The sequence below is a fragment of the Mustelus asterias genome, chromosome 6, assembly GCF_964213995.1.
Source record: "Mustelus asterias chromosome 6, sMusAst1.hap1.1, whole genome shotgun sequence".
Classification (NCBI taxonomy): domain Eukaryota; kingdom Metazoa; phylum Chordata; class Chondrichthyes; order Carcharhiniformes; family Triakidae; genus Mustelus; species Mustelus asterias.
Genome location: NC_135806.1, coordinates 34,560,308 through 34,586,336, shown reverse-complemented (window position 1 = coordinate 34,586,336; position 26,029 = coordinate 34,560,308). Strand labels below are relative to the sequence as shown.

Sequence of the window (26,029 nt, the reverse complement as noted above, 5' to 3'; positions counted from 1 at the left end):
CTCTATAAGATCATCCCTAAGCCCCCTACGTTCCAGGAAAAAGTCTCTCTATCCAGCCTCTCCTTATAACTCAAGCCATCAAGTCCCGATAGCATCCTAGTAAATATTTTCTGCACTCTTTCTAGTTTAATAACATCCTTTCTATAATAGGGTGACACAGAACTGTACACAGTATACTAAGTGTGGCCTTACTAATGTCTTGTACAAGTTCAACAAGATGTCCCAACTCCTGTATTCAATGTTTTGACCAATGAAACCAAGCATGCCAAATCCACCCTGTCCAGCTGTGACTCTACTTTGAAGGAGCTATGAACCTGTACTGCTAGATCTCTTTATTCTATCATTCTCCCCAACGCCCTACCATTAACTGAGTAGGTCCTGCCCCGATTCGATCTACCAAAACGCATCACCTCACATTTATTTAAATTAAACTCCATCTGCCATTCATCTGCCCACTGGCCCAATTGGTCAAGATCCCATTGCAATCCTAGATAACCTTCTTCACTGTCCACTATGCCACCAATCTTTGTGTCACCTGCAAACTTATTAATCATGCCCCTGAATTCTCATCCAAATCATTAATATAAAAAACAAATAACTGTGTACTCAGCACCGATCTTTGAGGCACACCGCTGGTCAGAAGCCTCCAGTTTGAAAAACAACCCTCTACAACCACCCTCTGTTCTCAAGCCAATTTTGTATCCAATTGGCTACCTGACCCTGGATCCCATGAGATTTAACCTTATGCAACAACGTACCATGCAGTACCATGTCAAAGGCCTTGCTAAAGTCCATGTAGACAACGTCGACTGCACTGCTCTCATCTACCTTCTTGGTTACCCTTTCAAAAAACTCAATCAATGCTGACTGTCCCTAATCAGTCCTTGCCTCTCTAAATGCCTGTAGATCCTATCTCTCAGAATGCCTTCTAATAACTTAGCCGCTATAGACGTTAGGCTCACCCGTCTGTAGTTCCAAGGCTTTTCCCTGCAGTCCTTCTTAAACAAAGCCACAACATTTGCTACCCTCCAATCTTCAGGCATGTCACTTGTGGCTGCCAATGATTCAACTATCACTGTTTGGGGACCTGCAATTTCCCCCCCTAGCCTCCCACAATGTCCTGGAATACATTTCATCTGGTCCCAGGGATTTATCTACCTTGATGCGCTTTAAGACTTCCAGCACCACCACCTCTGTTATATTTATGCTCCTCAAGATATCACTATTTATTTCCCCAAGTTCCCAACGTCCATGCCTTTCTCAACAGTGAATACCGATGAGAAATATTCATTTAGGATCTCACCCATCTCTTGTGGATCTGCACATAGATAACCTTGTTGATCCTTAAGAGGCCCTACTCTTCCTAGTTACTGTTTTGCCTTTTATATATTTGTAGAAGCTCTTTGGATTCTCCTTTGCCTTATCTGCCAAAGCAACCTCATGTTGCCTTTTTGCCCTCCTGATTTCTCTCTTAACTGTACTCTGACAACCTCTATGCTCTTCAAGGGTTAATTTTGATCCCAGCTGTCTATGCATGTCATATGCCTCCTTGTTCGTTTTGATCAGGGCCTCAATTTTCTAAGTCATCCAGGGTTCCCTACTTCTACCAGCCTTGCCCTTCACTCTAAAAGGAATGTGCTTACCCTGAACCCTCGTTAACACACTTTTGAAAGCTTCTCATTTACCAGATGTCCCTTTGCCTGTCACCAGACTCCCCCAATCAACTTTTGAAAGTTCCTGTTTATTACCATCAAAATTGGCCTTATCCCAATTTAGAATTTTAACTTTTGTGCCAGACCTATCACTCTCCATAGCTATCTTAAAACTAATGGAATTATAGTCTCTGTCCCCAAAGTGATCCCTCACTAATACTTCTGTCACCTGTCCTTCCTTATTTCCCAAGAGGAGGTCAAGTTTTGCTCCCTCTCTAGTCGGGCCATCTGAATGAGAAATTCATCCTGAATACACTCAACACATTTCTTTCCATCCAAACCCCTAATACTATAGCTGCCCCAGACAATGTTGAGAAAGTTAAAATCCCCTACTATTACCACCCTATTCTTCATGGAACTATTTGCAATCTCCTTACCTGTTTGCTCCTCAATTTCCCATTGACTATTTGGGGGCCTGTAGTACAATCCTATCAAAGTGATCCCTTCATATTTCTCAGTTTTATCTATATAGCCTCAGTGGGCAAACTCTTGGATATATCCCCTCTCAGTACTGCCTTGATATTCTCCCTAATCAAAAATGCAACTTCCCCCTCCACTCTTACCTCCTGTTCTATCTTTCCTATAGCATCTGTACCCTTGAGCTACCAGTCCTGTCCCTCCCTCAGCCGTGTTTCAGTAATAGCTATAATATCCCAGTCGCATGTATCCATCCATGCCCTGAATTCATCTGCCTTGCCCGTCAGGCCTCTTGCATTGAAATAAATGCAGCTTAATCTAGACTTCCTTTGCTGACTGTCCTGCTTTCTCAGACCTCATCTGACCTGTCATGTTTTGTACACTGTGTTTTATTTCTCTTAGCCTTACTAGACCCATTCATTGAGTTCTCCACAATCTTAGTACTCTGTACTGTGGCCCTTTTCGATTTTTGTCTTTGGTTACTCTGCCTTCCACTTTTCCCCTTGCTGCCTTTTGTTTCTGTCCCCAATTTACTTCCCTCTGACTTCCTGTATCGGTTCCCATCCCCTGCCACATTAGTTTCAACCTTCCCCAACAGCACTCGCAAGCACTTCCCCAAGGACATTGGTTCCAGTCCTGCCCAGGTGCAGACCGTCCGATTTGTACTGGTCCCATCTCTCTCAGAATTGATTCCAATGTCCCTGGAATTTGAATCCCTCCCTCTTGCACCATCTCTCAAGCCACATATTCATATATGCTATCCTGACATTCCTACTCTGACTAGCACGTGGCACTGATAGCAATCCTGAGATTACTACCTTTGAGGTCCTACTTTTTAGTTTAACTCTTAACTGCCTAAATTCAGCTTGTAGGACCTCATCCCATTTTGTTACCTATATAGTTGGTGCCTATATGCACCACAACAGCTGGCTATTCACCCTGCCCCTCCAGAATGTCCTGCAGCCGCTCCAAGACATCCTTGACCCTTGCACCATGGAGACAACATACCATTCTGGAATCTCGTTTGCGTCTGTAGAGACGCCTGTTTGTTCCCCTTACAGTTGAGTCCCCTATCACTATAGCTCTGCCACTTTTTTTTCTGCCCTCCTGCGCAGCAGAGCCAGCCATGGTGCCATGAACCTGGCCGCTGCCACCTTCCCCTGGTGAGCCATCTCCCCCAACAATATCCAACACAGTATATCTGTTTTGGAGGGAGATGGCTGCAGGGAACCCCTGCACTGCCTTCCTTATCTTCCTCTGTCTGGTAGTTTCCCATTCTCTATCTCCCTCACTAATTTTTATCTGCGGTGTGACCAACTCACTGAATGTGCTATCCACGACTTCCTCAGCATCGTGGATGCTCCAAAGTGAATTCATCCACAACTCCAGAGCCGTCAATCGGTCTAACAGGAGCTGCAGTTGGACACACTTCTTGCACGTGAAGAGCAGCAGCCCACAGAGAGAAGGACCATCCCATTTTAATTTGCCTGTAATCCTGTGGTTATGGGTGGGGAGGCAATGAGAAGGGAAGGTACATCCCATTTTAATTTTTTTATCAGCTTTAGGCTCTTGTGTTTGGAGAGGTTTTGTACCTTTGGCAACAGGTGGGAAAATATCAAAGCAATTCCTGTTGTGACAAAGCAAGCACACTGACCCATAAAGAGCCTGTAGATGTTGTAGACCTCATGCCTGTGTTGATGGTGGATTGTTAATCACTGGTTACGGTGAGGTTTCTCACATACCCAGCATTTGATCAGAAAGGATTCATAAATTCTCTGTTTCCCAGGAGAGTTCAAGGGAGTGGTTCATGACCTTAGACACAGGTTGTCCAGAGATCCATCACTGTGATTGGTCTTTGACCCACTTGATCTGTGGGAACTGCAATTTAAAATAAATCAATAATCATTAATCAGCTTTCTGGCCACATGCAAATTGCTTCCAGAGCTGCTTTGCTGTTAGAGCCTGCTCTGAGCTACCTTTTATGTTAAAATAGTTATGTAGAAGGTTATGAATTTTATACAAGATTAATGTTAATCTTGTTCATGTTAAATACTTCCCACACTTCTTGTTTGCATCTCACTGACGTAGCCAAAGATAAAGGTTTATATGAGGCGATGTTCCGTGGTTGAAAATGACCTCTTGAGCCAGTTGCACTGCGGGAGTGATAACATTTTCAAAAGAAAAATTTTAAATGGACCAGGTGTAATGATTTCATAAAATTCTGCAGCAGGAGGCCATTTGACCCATAGTGTCTATGCCAACTCAATGAAGTAGTTATCTAGTTCAAGTGCCCAAGTGCTTTACCATAGCTTTGCAATTTTTTCCCCCCTTCAAATATTTATCCTATACCCTACTGAAGTTTTCTTTGCAATCTGCTTTCAAGTGCATGAGGAATATAGTCTTTGATATTGTGCTATTAACTAAAGAAGGAAACCCTAAAAATAAATTCGGCACAAATGCAGAAGGTAATGTTACTACGTGACGACGTCGTCCACTGGAGGAGTCAGAGTGAAAAGGTCGCTGCCAAAAATAGAAAAGTTGCCATCAAGAAAATATCAGAAAGAGACCTTGTATAAAAAAATGGACTACTACTTCATTGCCAATTATTTTCTGGGAGGGGGAGATGTATTAATATATGTTTTGCAGCCTTGCATGCAGATAGTAGAGTTGGGTGCAATAGTCAGTCGAATGAGTAGGTTAGATACTTAGAAATTGTATTTTCTCTAAATAATGAGTGGCCATGCTGGGGATTGCCAATTATGTTTTGGGATTTTTGAGGCACTTGGGATAATTTGTATTAGATACTGAGCTAATTCGGGGCCAGCAGCAATCAAATCCTCAAAGTTTATACATTCCATGAATGAATTAGAACAACTAACGTGGCTGTCCAAAATGTATCTCCTCCCAGACCACTTTGATTTGAGGTAATGAGCACATTAACGTAATTCAGGTGGGATTTTTTTCTTTTTGAAAAGTATCAGTTATTGCTGCTAAGGAAGTTATAACCTAAGAAAGCAGTAGTTGGTTTGATTTGCAGCTAACTTCTCCTCCAATCATCAGACAAAGTGTTGGAGAAGATTTGAGTTCAAATCTTTGGTTTCAATAGGACAAGATGACAGACAAGAAATCTGGACTGCGACCCTTCTCTGGTTTCAGAACTGTTAATTTGAAAAATGTAACTGACCCACTGGCAGTTTGGCACGCTTTGTTATATTCTATATTGCAAGGACGGTCCTCGAATAGATTAAAAATTGCTGTAAATATTAACCTATTCATTCACGTTAGTTCAGTAATTCACCTTGCTTGCTCACTTTTGATCACATTTTGCAGGAGACCATCAAGCCTGCGCTGACACATGATGCCTTTCTAAACTAAAGTTTTTTGCCTTTGCAGTCACTCTATTCTTGGCCTGTTCATGTATCTGACAGGATGCCTCTTAAACATTGCTATTGTGTTTGCTTTTATCACCACCTCTGTGGTGGTAAAAATAAATAAATAAATTTGCCTCGCACATCTTTAAATTTTCCCCTTTTTACCTAAACTTTTGCCCCCAGTAATTGACATTTCTATCCTGGGAAAAAGACTCCTATCCATGCCTCATTAGAACATAGAAAAAATACAGCACAAACAGGCCCTTCAGCCCGCGATGTTGTGCCGAGCTAAGATCAAGCTATCCCACTCCCTGTCATTCTGGTGTGCTCCATGTGCCCATCCAATAACCGCTTGAAAGTTCCTAAAGTGTCCAACTCCACTATCACAGCAGGCAGTCCATTCCACATCCCAACCACTCTCTGAGCAAAGAACCTACCTAGTAACAGCTACATTCACCCGAGGAAATAGTCTCTGAACATCCACTCTATCTATCCCCCTCAGCATCTTATAAACCTCTATTAAGTCGCCTCTCATCCTCCGCTCTAAAGAGAAAAGCCCTAGCTCCCTCAACCTTTCCTCTTAAGACCTACCCTCCAAACCAGGCACCATCCTGGTAAATCTCCTCTGCACCTTCTCCAATGCTTCCACATCCTCCTTATAGTGAGGTGACCAGAACTGCACACAATATTCCAAATTATGTAATAGATTAAGAGGACAGAGCATGTAGAATTCATACAGGTAGTGGAATGGGTAACTGAATGATAAAAAGTAGAATAAAGGTCACAGAAGGTGGAAAATGGGTTCTCACACGGATCATGGTTCGACCTACTGTTAGTAGTTTATGATTCTAACGTCATAATTTATATTAATGATTTTGACTTCAGAATCAAAAACACAATTTCTAAATTTTCAAATTGGGGGTGTAGTCGATACAACAATTACACAAAGACATTAATAAAGCTGCTGAAATGAATATAATTAGCCAGTTATATGGCAATCCAGGTAAGTGTGAGATATTGCATTTTTGTAAGGAAAGTAAGAAATAAAATGAGTGAAAAGAAAAAGGAAAAATGAGTATAACTGCTTAAATAACAAAGATCATTAAAGCACACCAGCAATAGGATTAATCTCTAGTGATATCAAATTGTGAAGAGCGGAGCTAGAAGCCCTCAATATAAGAGAATCAAGAATTCAGAGGAAACTTTTACACAGTGTGGTGAGAATGTAGAACTAACAACCACAAGGAATGGTTATGTTAAACATTATAAATGCATGTAAAGTGGATTTAAGGCCAGATAAGCATATAAAGGAGAAAGGAATAGAGAGTAATGCTGATAGAATTAGGTAAGTAAAAATGGGAGAAGGCTCATAAATGAACTGGTGTACATTCCAAACAGCCAATTGGATGGAAGATCATTTTACCTTCAATAATAGTTTATGAAGGAAGTACAGCTTCATGACCAGATATTTCAGTAAGACATTTAAAAAGCTATATTGTCAAGGTGCACTGCAAATCATAGATTGCTTACAATACCAACACTGCCAGTGATCATATTAGAGGAGGAATATATTTTGAATAACAATATTTTGAAGTCCTCTTCAGTCGTAGAATAGCACTGCAGAGTTACAGTATTGAGAAAGAACTTGCATTTCTATAGTGCCTTTTATAACCTCTGAACATCCTGAAATGTTTTGTAGCCAATGTAAGGGAACATAATAGCCAAATTTGCACACAAGTGTCAGTGAGATTAATGACCAGATCATTTGTTTTATTGATTTTGGATGAGGAATACACATTGACTATGATACCAATAAAACGCTCCTGCACCTTTTTTTTTGAACAGTGTCATGTGATCTTTCACATCACAGGGCTTATTCAAAAGACATCAGCTTAAGCTGTACTATGTGGAAGCTTCAATCTAGAATGTGTGCATGAGTCTCTGGAGTGGAGCTTGAACTCATGCTGTAATGACTCTGGGTGGACAGTTATTCAGTATGGTGTTAGAATTGTCGGTTGTTCATAATGGAGCTTTGGCTATTAGGTGCAAAATAATTTTGGATGATAGCATTACTTTGGTCATAGTGTGGTTGTGATGGTGTGGTGAAAAGCCATCAGTTACAAGTTGTAAACAAGACTGGGCATTAGTGTTGCAACATCCCAAAAAGTAGTAATTATCTGTTTCTGTTTTTAAGATCTGCTTAAATATCTTTAGAAGTAATGAAAGCAGCCTTAATATTGTTCAATTAATTAGGAGAACTTTGTCATCAATGTACAAGATTGGAAATTTTGTGCACTCTTTAGGTCATCTTTTGCTGGCACCATTGTAATGCAAATAACTATAAAATCCTAGCAGGTTTCTCAACTCTCCCAACATTGTTCCCTGCCTGACAATGTCATGTTCCCTTCCCTTAGACTGCCTTTATTCTGTGCCATTGGTGCAAGACAGGGAAATGGGTGGAGCAGCTGGCACACATTGTGTGCTAGGGTAGGGCAGTGACTAAAGGTCGTACCATAATGTGGAGCTGCCAGCATTGGACTGGGATGGGCACAGTAAGAAGTCTCTCAATACGAGGTTAAAGTCCAACAGGTTTATTTGGAATCACGAGCTTTCAGAGCGCTGTTCCTCACCTGATGAAGGAGCAGCGGTCTGAATGCTCGTGATTCCAAATAAACCTGTTGGGCTTTAACCTGGTGTTGTGAGACGTCTTACGATGACTAAAGGGGCATCTTAAATGATTTCTCTAGGTTTTTGGGGTGGAAAGTGGGAGCTCAGCGGTAGTTTTGTAATGATAACTTGAATTTGTTTAGCATCTTTATCACAACATATACCAAAGCACTTCACTGGGGTGTATTCAAAATATGGCACTGAGTCACAATCTAATACTAAGAGAGGAGAGAGATGGATATTAAGCTGTGTTTTGAAGGAGGAGAGGGAGGCAGTGTGTTTTAGAGAGGGAATTCCAGGGCATAAGTAGCTGAAGGTACATAGTGAAATGTTTGAGAGGCTGGATTTAAGGACAGAGATCTCTGAAGGCTGTAGGGATGAAGCAGTTACAGAGATAGGATGGAGTGCTGCCATAAGAGGGACATGGTATGGTTGGAACAATCATGCACATAAGTGCTATACAAGTATTTTGTGTCACCTTTTTAAGAAATAAAAAGCAGTGCTCCAGTTTAAGGCAACCATCACATGGCAAATCAAAATGTGCAGATCTTAAATTCAAGGTGTGCCGGTCCACTCAGCAGAGGATAGCGGGAGTATGCACAGTAATGCTCAGCTGCTAAATGTCAGATTTTTGCCACAGTGTTAATTCACTGGTTTAATTTGCCTGGCTTCTTCATACATTCACTACCGGCAGGTCAGGGCCTTTCATGTGCAGGTGCAGACTCGATGGGCTGAAGGGCCTCTTCTGCACTGTAGTATTCTGTGTAAATGCTGACAGGCATATAATGGAGTTTTCTATTTAAGTTAATTCCATGGCTGTGGATATCACTGGCAGGGCAACATTTATTGCCCATTTTTAGTTGCCCAAGTACAGCTTGTTAGCCCAATTCAGATGTCTATGAAAAGACAGCCTAGTTGGTGTGGTACTGGAGCCACACACAGTCGCATATAGGCCAGACTGGGTAAGGATGGCAGGTGTCCTTCACTAAAGCATGTGAGTGAACTATATTAGTGAAACATTTGAGTTTTTAACCTCAGTCTGACAGCTTCATGTTCACTTTTCTAATACCAGCTTCATGTTTTGAGACTTGGTGAAGAAAAATCAATTAAAGTTCTCAAAATGGCATTGTAAAATTTGAACTTGCATTTTCTGGATTTTTAGTCCAAGCCTCTGGATCACCAGTTCAGTGCAACCATTGCACAAACCGGTAACATTTTAATACCGTGACGTTTTTAATAAATATTGAAATATATGAGAAGAAATTACTTCTCCATTGTAGGGAATGTAAGCCCCTTTCACTCGAAAACAAAAATTATGTAATCCAGAGAAAATGTTATTTACTTGAATTGGCAATTTTAAAACACTTTATCCTACCTGTAATCATTTAAAATAAATCACACAAAAGCTATATATGCACACACAAGTGGATGAAGAAACTTTAGCAAAGATTTTTAAATTGTGCTTGTGGACAGAAAAATACCAATGAACACCAAATTTAGGTCCATTGTTAAAATTCTTCTCCAAAGAACGGTCAGCATCTGGGATGAACTTCCAAGTAGTATGATGAAGCCAAATAGTTGGATGCTGTTATAGAGTAGCTGTCGATATTTGTTTTCAAACTTGAGTTCTTAGCTTAAAATTATTTTCTTGTACAGAATCCGGAAGAAAGTAATTGAAAAGAGAGAAGAGCGTTTGATATATGATCGTACCTGCAGACAGGAAACTTTTGAACATGAACATGTAAGTATATTTGTGTTAATCATCATTTTTATGGTTTTAGTTTAGAGTCATAGTTTAGTTTACAGTGCAGAAGGAGGCAATTCGGCCCATCGAGTCTGCACCGACCACAATCCCACCTTGGCCCTATTCCCATAACCCCATGCATTTACCCTAGCTAGTCCCCCTGACACCAAGGGGCAATTTAACATGGCCAATCCACCTAACACGCGCATCTTTGGACTGTGGGAGGAAACTGGAGCACCCAGAGGAAACCCACACAGACACGGGGAGATTGTGCAAGCTCCACACAGACAGTGACCCAAGCTGGGAATTGAACCCGGGTCCCTGGTGCTGTGCAGCAGCAATGCTAACCACTGTGCCACCATGCTGCCCGGAAGTCATATTTTCTGCAAATTCTGTATGGGGTTTCTGCTTATTTGACACATTGCTCCATGAAACAATGAAAATTGAGCAGGAAATATAGGCTTCTAGAGTGTAAAGTTTTAAAAAAAAACCTTGTTTGGGGGGTTCACTGGAAGTACACCTTATACCTTGCAAATGACAGGACAGCCTTGTATCGCCTTAACCAATGAGGTTTATCGATTGATTATGAAGCAGAGAATAGATTAAAGAGGAGGGTGTATTAAAGTAGTTGGGTACAAAAAGAGAAATAGAGAAAGAAAAATTGGATTGAAAGAGAACAATGAAAAAAAAAACATAGATTTCAGCATGTAAATTGACCTTACAAGCCGCAAAATTCTTTCAAAAACAGCGTTGACTTGTATGTGGAGTATACAAATGAACTGCCAGCGTGGGTGGTTGCCATTTTGAAATATCATGGACAGCAAATGCAAAGAGGGGGTATCTTAAACACCTGTGCAATTTTGCAACACAACCCTTATCGCCTTGCCTACTCCCATGTGTCCAATTATAAAGTAGCAGTAAGTAAAACATCCATTTATGGGATGAAAAATTGAGGCCGACTACTGAGAGCATAGCTTGCCATGGCTGAAAGAATGGTTCGATCAAGCAGACGCAGCATGGATTCATGAAGGGAAAGTCGTGTTTGACGAATCTACTGGACTTTTATGAAGATGTCACTAGTGCGGTTGACAGAGGGGAACCGGTGGATGTGGTGTTTTTAGATTTCCAGAAGGCGTTCGATAAGGTGCCTCACAAAAGATTGCTGCAGAAGATTGGGGCACACGGAGTTAGGGGTAAGGTGTTGGCGTGGATTGGGGATTGGCTATCTAACAGGAAGCAGAGAGTTGGGATAAATGGGTGCTTTTCTGGTTGGCAGTTGGTGACCAGTGGCGTGCCGCAGGGATCGGTGCTGGGGCCTCAATTGTTTACCATTTACATAGATGATCTGGAGGAGGGGACTGAATGTAGGGTATTCAAGTTTGCTGATAACACGAAGGTGAGTGGGAAAGCGAATTGCGTGGAGGACGTGGAAAGTCTGCAGAGAGATTTGGATAGGCTGAGTGAGTGGGCGAGGATCTGGCAGATGGAATATAACGTTAGCAAATGTGAGGTTATCCACTTTGGAAGAAATAATAGTAAATTGGAATATTATTTAAATGGAGAAAAATTACATCGTGCGACTGTGCAGAGGGACCTGGGGGTCCTGGTGCACGAATCGCAAAAACACAGTCTGCAGGTGCAGCAGGTGATCAAGAAGGCGAATGGAATGTTGGCCTTTATCGCGAGGGGGATAGAATATAAAAGCAGGGAGGTCTTGCTGCAACTGTACAAGGCACTGGTGAGGCCGCAACTGGAGTACTGTGTGCAGTTTTGGTCCCCTTATTTGCGAAAGGATATATTGGCCTTGGCGGGAGTGCAGAGAAGGTTCACCAGGTTGATACCGGAGATGAGGGGTGTAGCTTATGAGGAGAGATAAACAGATTGGGTCTGTACTCGTTGGAGTTTAGAAGGATGAGGGGTGATCTTATAGCGACATATAAGATAATGAAGGGGCTGGATAGGGTAGAGGTGGAGAGATTCTTTCCACTTAGAAGGGAAACCAGAACTAGAGGGCACAGCCTCAAAATAAGGGGGGGCCGGTTCAGAACAGAGTTGAGGGGGAACTTCTTCTCTCAGAGGGTAGTGAATCTCTGGAATTCTCTGCCCATTGAAGTGGTGGAGGCTTCCTCGTTGAATATGTTTAAATCACGGGTAGATAGTTTTCTGATCGATAAGGGAATTAGGGGATATGGGGAGCAGGCGGGTAAGTGGAACTGATTCGCTTCAGATCAGCCATGATCTTGTTGAATGGCGGGGCAGGCTCGAAGGGCCAGATGGCCCACTCCTGCTCCTATTTCTTATGTTCTTATGAAATGGGTGGGGTTTGACTTGTATGGGCGACACGGTAGCACAGTGCTTAGCACTGCTGCTTCACAGCTCCAGGGACCTGGGTTTGATATTCCCGCCTTAGGTCACTGTCTGTGTGGAGTTTGCACAGTCTCCTCGTGTCTGCGTGGGTTTCCTCCAGGTGCTCCGGTTTCCTCCCACATTCCAAAGATGTGCGGGTTAGGTTGATTGGCCATGCTTAAATTGCCCCTTAGTGTCCTGAGATGTGTAGGTTAGAGGGATTAGCAGGTAAATATGTAGGGATAAGGGGGTAGGACCTGGGTGGGATTGTGGTCGGTGCAGACTCGATGGGTCGAATGGCCTCTTTCTGCACTGTAGGGTTTCTATGATTTCTATGTATGCCATGTATATGCAAAAACATGATTTTTGGGCTAGAGAAATGAGGCAGACTTGTGCAGTACAATTTATGGTAAGAAATAAAATTGCCATTTTAAACATTTCCCACAATTCACGATCCGAAGGCTCTACTTTTAATTCTTCACTTTCTGGGCAAGGATGGTTGATTGGCAGTCAACAATTACAACAAAAACAAAATATTGGAAATCAAAACAAAGTGCTAGATATACTCTGGATCTGGCAGTATTTTTAGAATCATAGAATCCCTGCAGAAGGAGGCCATTCAGCCTATCGAGTCTGCACCGACAACAATCCCACCGAGGCCATATCTCTGTAACCCCACATATTTACCCTGCTAATCTCCCTGACACTAAAGGCCAATGTAGCACGTCCAGTCAACCTAACCCGTACATCTTTGGACTGCGGGAAGAAACCGGAGCACCCAGAGGAAACCCACGCAGACACGGGGAGAATGTGCAGGCTCCATACAAACAGTCACCCAAGGCTGGAATTAAACCTGAGTCCCTGGCGCTGTGAGGCAGCAGTGCCTCACTGTGCCACCATGCCACCCCACGTTTTCTCTCCACAGATGCTGCCTCATTTGCTTTCCAGCCTCTTAGGTTGTTATTGACACCACATTGTCTCACGGTACTAATTGCTAAACTTAGTTTTCTGGGTAAAGTTAATGGGAAATTAATGTGAAAATCCAACAATATCATGAAGCTCACGAGCAAGTTAAGAGCAAGGTCATGTTTTTGTGAAGCTAGTGGCAGAGCAACACGAAGTGCCCAGGAGCTTGCGGTGATTTGTAATTCACAGGTTGCTGGCTAATGTGTACATTATTGGACTGGAATTTATTGCAAAAATGTTAGTTTTTTTCTCAAGTATTTGTACATGAAATGCTCAGTACCATGAAGCCTATTTTTCTGTGGCTTTATTCTTTGTTAATTGTTAAGAAATAGGTGGGAACGTTACTCCATTATCACTCACGAAACCCATAAGGACTTGTGAATTTGCGTGGAACTGGATGTTAAATTTTTCATATCGTAGATCAAGCAAGTCATGGAGTTCTTTAATGGCAGACTTAAATGTTACTAAATTTCAAAAATCCCCAAATTCTACTTGGTTTGAAAGTCTGACACTGCTGCAGTTAATTACAGGGATTATGTCTCACGCTTTTGTCTTTATTTTGTATAATTCAGGAAATGCAAACTGTGGGAAGGAAGCCCAGTCATCCAGAAGATTCTATTCCAGCTGGCGAAGTGATCCTAACTATTAATGTCTACTCCCCTATTATATTTATTAAGGTAGGTATTGGGTCACAAGTTTTAACTATTTTGCTACCCACGAGACTATTTGGGAATCCAGATATGACAAATTGCATCAACACAAAAACAGAGATTTCTGGAAAATCCCTTTAGGGGCATCCAGACTTAAAATATTAGCTCTATTCTCTCTCCACAGATGCTGTCAGGCCTCCTGAGATTTTCCAGCATTTTCTGTTTTTGTTTCAGATTCCAGCATCCGCCGTAATTTGCTTTTATCACAAATTACATTCAATCTGTAACCACTAATTGAATGCATTCCAAATCCTAACTAGTCATTGTATAACATATTACTTACTAACATATCATTGTGTAAAATGATTTTTTCCTTTTGCTGCCTTTTTATTTTGCTAATCGCCTTAAATTTGTGATATATTGTAGGCTTAGTATTTGGAATAAGCTACATTGGTATCTTGACAAATATTTGGGCTTGTGAAATTAGGAGAGAAATAATTGAATGGATAGCAAATTGGCTTAAAATAGAACATATAGTAAGTAGTTCATTAGATTGGAGGAAGGTAAAAAATGATGTTCCATTAGGATCAGTACTACGTCCACATTTATTCATATTTTACATTAATGATTTGGCTTTGGGAAAAGTAATGCAAAGGGAGGCAATGGCATAGTTATATTGTCACTGGGCTAATAATCCAGAGACCCATGGCAATGCTCTCAGGACTTGGGTTCGAATCCATTGAAATTTAAATTCAATAAATATCTGGAATTAAAAGTCTAATGATGAAACCATCGTCGATTGTCATAAAATCCCACCTGGTTCACTTTAGGGAAGGAAATGTGCAATCCTCACCTTGTCTGACCTGCATGTGACTCCAGATCCGCAGCAATAGCCTCTGAAAATCACTTAGTTAAAGGGTAATTAGGGATGGGAAATAAATGCTGGCCCAACCATTGATACTCACACCCCATGAATGAATATTTTTTAAAAATTTATTAAAATTTCCATGATACCAAATTAAGCCTGCAGACCAGGCAATTGCGAATTAAGTTTAACACAGAATAGATAGAAGGTGATGTGAGGTGATGAACTTTTTATAAGAAATGCATTTGCATCATACTCACTTAGTACCTTTAGTCATGCTCTCTGCCTCCTCCGTACATAGATATTTCTGGTCTCCAATCAGCTCTCCTGTTAACTTTTTACTTTTGTATATGTCTATAGAAGACTCTTGGATTCACATTTTTGCTAGCTGCCACTCTTATTTCATTTTTCCTCTGGACATCTATATTCGGCCTGTATCTTACTTGTATCATTGACCATACATTTTTCGTGTCCATCCTTTTTCATGCTTCATCTTGTTCCCTATCTCTTTGGTGATCCATGGAACTGTGAATCGGTTGTCTACCTCTCCTGCTCATGGGAATGTACCTTAACTGTACCGGAACCGTCTCTTTAAAAGTAGGCTGTTGTCCAATTGCAGTTTTATTTGCTAATCTTTGATTTCAGTGTACGTGGGGCCAATTTGTTTTCCTACCACTGAAACTGCCCCTCCTGCAATTAAGTATTTATCCTCGATTGCTCCTTGACCATTTTCATAACTAATCTAAACCTTATGGTGCTATGGCCATTCTATTCATGGGCCACATTGTTTTGATTATCCTATGCATGTTGAACCTAAGTACTGCCTCTTGCTTTTCGCCATTTAGAAAGTACTCTTGAATTATCATTTTCAGATCCTCTTATTGATTAAGAATGTCTTGATGTCGAGTTTAGCATGTTAATTACTAATACTCTAATATTCTGGTGCAACATGTTTTTAATAATAAACTATTTGACGTGTGCCATTACTGCTGCACATGATCCTTTTTGTTTTGCATCCAAGTTAGCTCTTCCTGCAGTGGTTACTGTTTAATCACTAGTGGACATAAGAACATAAGAAATAGGAGCAGGAGTAGGCCATCTAGCCCCTCGAGCCTGCCCCGCCATTCAATAAGATCATGGCTGATCTGAAGTGGATCAGTTCCACTTACCCGCCTGATCCCTATAACCCCTAATTCCCTTACCAATCAGGAATCCATCTATCCGTGATTTAAACATATTCAACGAGGTAGCCTCCACCACTTCAGTGAGCAGAGAATCCCAGAGATTCACCACCCTCTGAGAGAAGAAGTTCCTCCTCAACTCTGTCCTAAACTGACCCCCCTTTATTTTGAGGCTGTGCCCTCTAGTTCTAGTTTCCTTTCTAAGTGGAAAGAATCTTTCCATCTCTACCCTATCCAGCCCCTTCATTATCTTATAGGCCTCTATAAGATCCCCCCCCAGCCTTCTAAATTCCAACGAATACAAACCCAATTTGTTCAGTCTCTCCTCATAATCAACACCCCTCATCTCTGGTATCAACCTGGTGAACCTTCTCTGCACTCCCTCCAAGGCCAATATATCCTTCCGCAAATAAGGGGACCAATACTGCACACACTATTCCAGCTGCGGCCTCACCAATGCCCTGTACAGATGCAGCAAGACATCTCTGCTTTTATATTCTATCCCCCTTGCGATATAGGCCAACATCCCATTTGCCTTCTTGATCACCTGTTGCACCTGCAGACTGGGTTTTTGCGTCTCATGCACAAGGACCCCCAGGTCCCTCTGCACAGCAGCATGTTGTAATTTCTTTCCATTTAGATAATAATCCAATTTGCTATTATTTCTTCCAAAGTGAATAACCTCGCATTTGTCAACGTTATACTCCATCTGCCAGATCCTCGCCCACTCACTCAGCCTGTCCAAATCTCTCTGCAGACCTTCTACGCCCTCCACACGATTCACTTTTCCACTTATCTTTGTTTCGTCTGCAAACTTTGTTACCCTACACTCAGTCCCCTCCTCCAGATCGTCTATATAAATGGTAAATAGTTGAGGCCCCAGTACCGATCCCTGCGGCACGCCACTAGTTACCATCTGCCAACCAGAAAAGCACCCATTTATTCCGACTCTCTGCTTGCTGTCGGATAGCCAATCCCCAATCCACGCTAACACCCTACCCCCAACTCCGTGTGACCCAATCTTCTTCAGCAACCTTTTGTGAGGCACCTGATCAAACGCCTTTTAGAAATCCAAAAAACACCGCATCCACCCGGTTCCCCTCCGTCAACCGCACTAGTCACATCTTCATAAAAATCCAACAAGTCTGTCAAGCACGACTTTCCCCTTATGAATCCATGCTGCGTCTGCTTACTCGAACCATTCTTATCCAGATGGCCTGCTATTTCTTCTTTAATGATGGATTCCAGCATTTTCCCAACTACAGACGTTAAGCTAACTGGCCTTTTGTCTATTTCCTTTTTTAAACATGGACTTTCTCATGCTGTAATTGTAATGCTTTCCTGTCACTGTGGCTGAGATTAGTTTATTTAGAGACTGAACCTAGAATGTTCCTCATCTCTGTAACTTGGTTATTCACTGCATAAACTTGCCTTCGGTGTGCTCTGAAGCACTTAAAAACACCTGGTGGCACTAATGTTGAAACAGTTCCATTTTGCTAAAAGCTACACAATTTGCAAGCCTATTCGGGGCTGTCTTTGTTTAGTGAAATAATGGTGATCTTTTGGTTCAAAGATATTGTAATGCCACTGAAACATTTCAATTATTCACTGACAGCACAGGGAGAAGAAGCCCCACCATACACTGCTTGTGTTGGGCAGTCAGAAACTAACTGAGCTAAGGGATGCCATCTCTTGTGTCAGTGACCTTCAGATTGGTGGTGAATTCAGCAACACTCCAGATCTTGCTCCAGAACATATTAGCAAGGTATGAATTTCTGTTCCATTGTGATCCATCTAGGCCCCAGTGTACAAAAGCTGATGGAAAAATCTTTAATAAAAACAAAACATGTTGGGAAAATTCAGCAAGTCTGACAGCATCTGTGGAGAGAGAAACAGTGTAAGTATTTCAAGTCCAACTTGACTTTTTCAGAACTGAGAGAGGTAGAAATGTGAATGAAAAGAGGGGGAGGGATGGGTGGAATAAAACAAGATCAGTGACAGGTTGGAGGGCAGGAGAGATTAAATGACAGATATCATGTAGCACAAGACAGAAGGAGTGCCAATTATAGTATTAACGGTGGATGTTTTGGTCCAGAGTAGATGGAAATAACACAATAAAGGTCAACCTTGTGATAGCAGTTGCAAAATAGCAGAATATGTAAGAAGAAAAAAGGTCCGTGTTATCTGAAAGCAAAAACAAAGATCTTTAATTCTGGGTATCTCCATCTGTCAAATATTGTCACATTTCAACCAAAGTTGCCTTGCAAGTCCTGTTGCAGGCATTTCCCAAGGATTTCTTGGCATCTTTGAGAGAGTATTTCTTATGTCTCTGATGCTGTCCAAAGGTTTGGCAGAGGGAGTAACAGTTTGATTATCTCTGAGTGGCAAAGTGTATTTCTTGGATCAGCTGGAGTTCAGTGTTGAATGATCCCTTGCTGCTTTTCACAAGATAGTTACTATTGTCCAGCTGCTCGGGCTTCTTGTTGCTTGCCTTCAGATGGGTGTGTATGTAGCAAGAGATCAAGTTTTTCCCAGTGAAGGATAGCATTACAATGAATTTCCAGAATTTACAAGGCACACTGACTCACTAATATTTTAGCAGCAGTGTTTAAACAGTGATGCAGCACATTCACTTTTACTTGTGTTGATTGCATGTATATAGCCTTTTGTTGAGCTTTACCCACCCTTGAAACTTGCGTTGTGCACTAGTTTACCAATCTTTTTTATAGAAACATTTGATCCGTATAATCATCTGATATGTCAACATAGGGCTCGGTACAGTATTACATAACAACTAAAATCATTATACTCTTCAAAGAAATGTAGCCTGTTAGTAAACAGTATATTTAACAGTTAATATAACATGTATTTATATTGCATCTTTAACATAATAAAAGGTCGCAAAGCACTTCACAGAGACATTTTAAGACACAAAATGACATCCGGTCATGAGAAATTAGGGCCGAAGACTGAAAATCTGGTCAAAGGGATTTTATGGATTGTCTTAAAGGAAGAAAGTGAGGTAGAGTCACAGATTGGTTTCGGAAGAGCCTGTAGCAGGCAAGACCACTTTCTGAAGATGACAAAATTAGAAGGCAAAAGAGCATCTCTTCCCTCTGTACCAAATTCCCACTTTCCTCCAAATTCCCAAATATACTCACTCTGACTGTCTCACTCAGCTGATGTCTCTCCCAACTGCTTGTGTACCTCTTGCTGATCATGCACTTGAAACAATCCCTTTTTATAGAGAGCTAAGATGAGTCTCTGGCTTGGTTTCTACAGTAACCAACCCCTATTAAGGTTTCAGGTCATTGACAGTTAACTGGCACTCGAGTGAGCTACTTTTTAACTTGGCTATTTAGAAAAAATGATTTACCAGTTTAGTTCTCACTTTGCTCCAAATTTCCAAATATACTCACTCAGACTGTGTCTAATTCAGGTGATCTCTCTCCCAACTGCTCGTGTGCCTCTTTTTTTAGGCAACGGAAACAAAGGTTATCGAGGGTAGGTGGGAATGTGGAACTCAAAATGCAAACTGACCGACAACACTCTTATTGAATAGCTGAGCACACTCAAGGGGCTGAATGGCTGCCTACTCCTATTTCATAAGTCATATGATCTTAAGTTCTTGGACTCTGTTGATAAGGTGCTGTTCCTTGAGCTTCATTGAAACAATATAGGAAGCTGAGGACAGAACATGAGTGGAGAAGAGAATTAAAATGACATGACCAAAAGCTCACGGTCACACTTGCAGAACAAGTTGTCTTGTGTTGAATTTTGTGTTCAACTAGGACAACTGGGATTTGGTCTCTGCACTGAGAACCCATTAGATAGATAACAAGGCAGAATTAACCACTACTGATTTTTGTGCAATGGCTTCTGCTGGAAATGCAGTAGTTGACATCTGGGGAAGACAGAATCAATGTGCACGTAATAATGTTGGACCCTCTTGCAGTTGCATAGTTTGAACTTTGCAGTCCAGTTTTGTACTTGGAGAATAAGCAAATTCAATAGAACCATATCCATCAATTCCTCCATCCTGGTTGGACTGCAATTCAGTTCTGAAAAGTCATATTGGACTTGAAATGCTAACCCTGTTTCTCTCTACATCAAAAATGGACATTAATATGTGACACTTAAAAATAATTTAATGCAATTAAGTTAACTCATTAGACAGCAGTTGAAACAAACAACCTGATCCGTATAGTCATTAACCCTGAAAAATTATATGGATGTGTCACGAAAGACTGCTAAGATACAAGTCCTAGTGCGTAAAGACTGTTACCAGGATTGGTAAGAAGTGAAAGTGGCTTCCCAGCTGTTTCTGTTTATTTCCCTTTCGAAGTTGTATCTGGTCATCCTTTTGATAGCATTTTCATTGAGATGATTACAATGAGTTAGGATTAAATAATAGTTTATTTTGTGGTTTTGCATGGTGTCCTGAACATCTCAAACATTTCTTTGATTAATGTTACAATGCAGTTTTTGCCAACTTGACACTGAATTTGTTTGGTGTTTCCTAATGAGGTTGAAGATAAATCTCTGCCTGATTGTTTTAATGAATTTGAATTTTGATCATCTTTGGCACATATACCAGTATTTGGCACGTATACCAGTATTGTAAAAGTACCCATATCAATCTCTTCTAATGTTATATCTGCTATTTTAATCGCCCAAGTAAATAGAGGCAAAGAATGCAATATTTCTGTCATTTTACTGTCATTACCTGAGTTTATTGTGTGCATTCATTAGTGGCCCTATCCCTAGGTTAATTCTATTTTTGTCTGTAGGATATCTTACTGTTACTGTTTATATACATAGTTCATTTTGCCTTTCTAAATGTTTTGTTTCTTAACTTTTGCATATCCTGTTTTGTCATTCTCTTTGTGGAATGTGGACTTAGTTTATGCCTTTTTGGTTCATAGAATCCTACAGTACAGAAGCCGGCCATTCGGCCCATCGAGTCTGCACTGACTACAAATTCACCCAGGTCCTATCCCCATAACTCCATGCGTTTACCCTAGCTAATCCCACTGACACCAAGGGGCAATTTAGCATGGCCAATCAACCTAACCCACATATCTTGACTGTGGGAGGAAACCGGAACACCCGGAGGAAACTCACACAGACACTGGGAGAATGTGCAAGCTCCACACAGACAGTGACCCAACCTGGGTCCCTGGTGCTGTGCGGCAAATTCGTATTCCCTTATTGCCTTATTTTTTAATTCATATATATCACAGAATTGTTACGGCGCAGAAGGAGGCCATTTGGCCCATCATATCTGCATCAGCTGTCCATATGAACTTCAAGATTGAGAGCCATTCCCCTGCTTTTTCCCCAAACCACTGTACATAATTTCTCTTCAAGTAATCATCTAATGCCATCTTGGATGCCTTGATTGAACCTGCCTCCACCACACTTTCAGGCAGTGCATTCCAGACCTGAACCGCTTGTTGTGTGAAAAATAATTCTCGTTCTTGATCCTTTTACGAGCCGGAACAGTTTTTTCCCATCACCTCTGTCCAACCCCCTCTAACTAGTTTACTATTAGCTAGTTTGGTCATGCTTTTTAATGGGATACATTTCTCGTGGATTTTATTACTCACCATTTTTAATGTTTGTCATGTTGTTCTGTTTATAGATTTGTCAGTAAGTTGTTTCCATTTACTTTCCTCGTTCCATTCTCATCCTCTTAAAATCAGTTTTCCCATGTATTGCTCATGCATGTTGTTTCATCTAGTTTATTTGTCTTTTTAATATCAAGAATTAACTACACAATGAATAAAAATTGCAATCTAACTTTTTTATAGGACTTGTACAAGTCGGCCTTTTTCTTCTTTGAAGGGATCTTCTATAATGACATGAGGTATTCTGAGTGCAGAGATTTGAGCAGGTACAGTGGTTTTCATAAAATTTCCCAATACAACATTTTATGTAACTTCCTTTCCTGACTCAATAGCTGAAGTTATCCAATGCATGACGTATGTAAATATGTCCCTTGAATTCATTACAACCTTCAAAATAGCATCCCAAGGCACGTCACAGGAGATTTATCAAGCTAAGTTTGACACTTTACCAAATCTAAAGATATTAGGACAGATGACGAAAAACTTGGTCAAAGAAGTAGGGATTAAGCTGTGTCTGAAAGGAGGAGGGAGAAACCATGAAGTGGAAGTTTAGGCAACAAAGCCCTGAGCTTGGAGTCTTGGCAGCTGATGGTATAGTCACCAAAGATGGAATAGTTAAAATCAGGGAGGCTCAAAGGTCAGAATTGGATTGCAAAAATCACGGTTAGTAGTCAGCCTGGAGGAGATTACAAAAATATGGAGGAGTGAAGCCATCATTGGATTTTGAAGTCCTTGCAGAACAGGAATAAATATGGGTCAGTGAGCATAAGGGTCATGATTAAATTGGACTTGGTGCACATTGGGTATTGGGTAATAGAGTTTTGGATGACCTCAAGTTTGTAGAGGATAGAACATGAGAGACCAGCCGGGAGTCCACTGGAATAGTCAAAGAACAATAAAACACAGGAACAAGCCCTTCGCCCACCAAGTCTGTGCTGACACAGATGCGCCTCTAATCTAATATTTTCTTGCCTCTCCGTGATCCATATCCCTCTCTTTCCTGCCAATTCGGGTATTTATCCAGATGCCTCTTGAAAGTTGGTTATAGAATCTGCTTCCACCACTCCTCCAGCAGCACATTTCAGGCATTGACCACCCTCTATGAAAAACTAGCCCGTTACATCTCTTTTAAACTTTCCCCCTCTCACTTTCAACCTATGCCCCCAAGTAATTGACCCTTCGACCCTGGGAAAAAGACTCTGACCAACCACTCTATCCAAGCCTGTCATAATCTTGTAAACCTCTATCATGTCCCCTCTCATTCTCCCATGCTCCAATGAAAGCAACCCAAGTTTGTTCAACCTTTCTTCATAGTCCATATTCTCCAAACCAGGCAACATCCTGGCAAATCTCTTCTGCACCCTTTCCAATGGATCAACATCCTTCCAGTAGTGTGGCGACCAGAATTGTACACAATACTCCAAATGTGGCCGAACCAAAGTCTTATACAGCTGCAATGTGATTTTCCAATTTCTATATTCAACGCCCGACTGATGAAGGCCAGCATGCCATACACCTTCTTGACCACTTTGTCCACCTGAGTTGCCACCTTCAGGGAACTGTGGATCTGCATGCCAAGATCTCTGTATACTAATATTTCTAAGGGCTCTACCATTTATGGAATTCCCTGCCCAGTGAAGCAGTTGAGGCTACCTCATTGAATGCTTTTAAGGCAAGGATAGATAAATTTTTGAACAGTAAAGGAATTGAGGGTTATGGTGAGTGGGCGGGTAAGTGGAGCTGAATCCATAAAAGATCAGCCATGATCCTGTTGAATGACGGAGCAGGCTCGAGGGGCCAGATGGCCTACTCCTGCTCCTAGTTCCTATGTTCTTATTTATTGTATACTTTCGTTCTGCAGTAGACCTTCCAAATCTCATCACCTCACATTTGTCGGGATTAAATTCCATTTGCCATCTTTCGGCCCAGCCAATTTATATCCTGCTGTACTCTCTGACAATCTTCCTCACTATCCACTACTCCCCCAACTTTTGTATCATCTGCAAATTTACTAATCAGACCACCTACATTTTCCTCCAAATCATTTATTTTTATATATACACACACAAACAATAGAGGCCCCAGCACTGATCCTTGTGGAACACCGCTTGTCACAGACCTCAAGTTAAAAAAAGTACCCTTCCACTGCTACTCTCTGCTTTCTATGCCCAATAAGAAGTTTAACAACACCAGGTTAAAGTCCAACAGGTTTATTTGGTAGCAAAAGCCACAAGCTTTCGGAGCCTTAAGCTCCTTCTTCAGGTGAGTGGGAATTCTGTTCACAAACAGGGCATATAAAGACACAGACTCAATTTACAGAATAATTGTTGGAATGCGAATACTTACAGTTAATCAAGTCTTAAAGGTACAAACAATGTGAGTGGAGAGAGCATTAAGACAAGTTAAAGAGATGTGTATTGTCTCCAGACAGGACAGCCAGTGAGACTCTGCAGGTCCAGGCAAGTTGTGGGGGTTACAGATAGTGTGACATGAACCCAATATCCCGGTTGAGGCCGTCCTCATGTGTGCGGAACTTGGCTATCAGTTTCTGCTCAGCGACTCTGCGCCGTCGTGTGTCGTGAAGGCCGCCTTGGAGAACGCTTACCCGAATATCAGAGGCCGAATGCCTGTGTCCGTTGAAGTGCTCCCCAACAGTAAGAGAACCGTCTTGCCTGGTGATTGTCGAGCGGTGTTCATTCATCCGTTGTCGCAGCGTCTGCATGGTTTCCCCAATGTACCATGCCTCGGGACATCCTTTCCTGCAGCCTATCAGGTAGACAACGTTGGCTGAGTTGCAAGAGTATGTACCGTGTACCTGGTGGATGGTGTTCTCACGTGAGATGATGGCATCTGTGTCGATGATCCGGCACGTCTTGCAGAGGTTGCTGTGGCAGGGTTGTGTGGTGTCGTGGTCACTGTTCTCCTGAAGGCTGGGTAGTTTGCTGCGGACAATGGTCTGTTTGAGGTTGTGCGGTTGTTTGAAGGCAAGAAGTGGGGGTGTGGGGATGGCCTTGGCGAGATGTTCGTCTTCATCAATGACATCAATGTCATTGTCCGCAGCAAACTACCCAGCCTTCAGGAGAACAGTGACCACCACACCACACACCCTGCCACAGCAACCTCTGCAAGACGTGCCGGATCATCGACACAGATGCCTTCATCTCACGTGAGAACACCATCCACCAGGTACACGGTACATACTCTTGCAATTCGACCAAAGTTGTCTACCTGATACGCTGCAGGAAAGGATGTCCCAAGGCATGGTACATTGGGGAAACTATGCAGACGCTGCGACAACGAATGAATGAACACCGCTTGACAATCACCAGGCAAGACGGCTCTCTTCCTGTTGGGGAGCACTTCAGCGGTCACGGGCATTCGGCCTCTGATATTCGGGTAAGCGTTCTCTAAGGCGGACCTCACGACAGACGACGGCGCAGAGTTGCTGAGCAGAAACTGATAGCCAAGTTCCGCACACATGAGGATGGCCTCACCCGGGATATTGGGTTCATGTCACACTATCTGTAATCCCCACAGCTTGCCTGGACTTGCAGAGTCTCACTGGCTGTCCTGTCTGGAGACAATACACATCTCTTTAACCTGTCTTAATGTTCTCTGCACTCACATTGTTTGTACCTTTGAGATTTGATTAGCTGTAAGTATTCGCATTCCAACCATTATTCTGCAAATTGAGTTTGTGTCTTTATATGCCGTTTGTGAACAGAATTCCCACTCGTCTGAAGAAGGAGCTTAAGGCTCCGAAAGCTTGTGGCTTTTGCTACCAAATAAACATGTTGGACTTTAACCTGGTGTTGTTAAACTTCTTACTGTGTTTACCCCAGTCCAAAGCTGGCATCTCCACATCATGACTTCTATGCCCAAGCCAGTTTTGTATCCATTTTACCAGTTCACCTCGGATCCCATATGACTTCGCCTCTGAATCAGCTATGTATACACCATCCACTGCCCTGTCCAGGTCAATTTTTCTTGTCACTTCCTCAAAGAACTCAATCAAGTTTGAAACATGACCTCCCTTTCACAAAACCATGCTGCCTATCGCTAGTAAGCAAATAATAAGCATGGCATTAAGTCAAGTCTTGATGCCATGGCTTTCAGCAACAGATGAGTTGATGCAGAGATGGACTTTGATAACTTTACAGATGAACATAAGCAGCCTTGGTTTGGTGTGAATATTTAAGAACAAAGAACAATACAGCACAGGAACAGGCCCTTCGGCCCTCAAAGCCCGTGCCGCTCCCTGGTCCAAACTAGACCATTCTTTTGTATCCCTCCATTCCCACTCTGTTCATGTGGCTATCTAGATAAGTCTTAAACGTTCCCAGTGTGTGCACCTCCTCCACCTTGCCCGGCAGCGCATTCCAGGCCCCCACCACCCTCTGTGTAAAATACGTCCTTCTGATATCCGTGTTAAACCACCCCCCCTCACCTTGAACCTATGACCCCTCATGAACGTCACCAC

The 26,029-nt window shown here is 41.9% G+C and overlaps 1 protein-coding gene across 3 annotated transcripts in view; it reads left to right on the top strand.

The window, feature by feature from the left end:
• Positions 1–26,029, top strand: part of snapc3 (small nuclear RNA activating complex, polypeptide 3) — a 56,029-nt gene that overhangs the window by 12,627 nt on the left and 17,373 nt on the right. For all 3 annotated transcript variants that reach the window (XM_078214165.1, XM_078214164.1, XM_078214163.1), the window contains 4 exons: positions 9,824–9,908; positions 13,796–13,900; positions 17,535–17,684; positions 21,733–21,815. In XM_078214165.1, the coding sequence (XP_078070291.1) occupies positions 9,824–9,908; positions 13,796–13,900; positions 17,535–17,684; positions 21,733–21,815 (423 nt within the window). The remainder of the gene's footprint in view (positions 1–9,823; positions 9,909–13,795; positions 13,901–17,534; positions 17,685–21,732; positions 21,816–26,029) is intronic.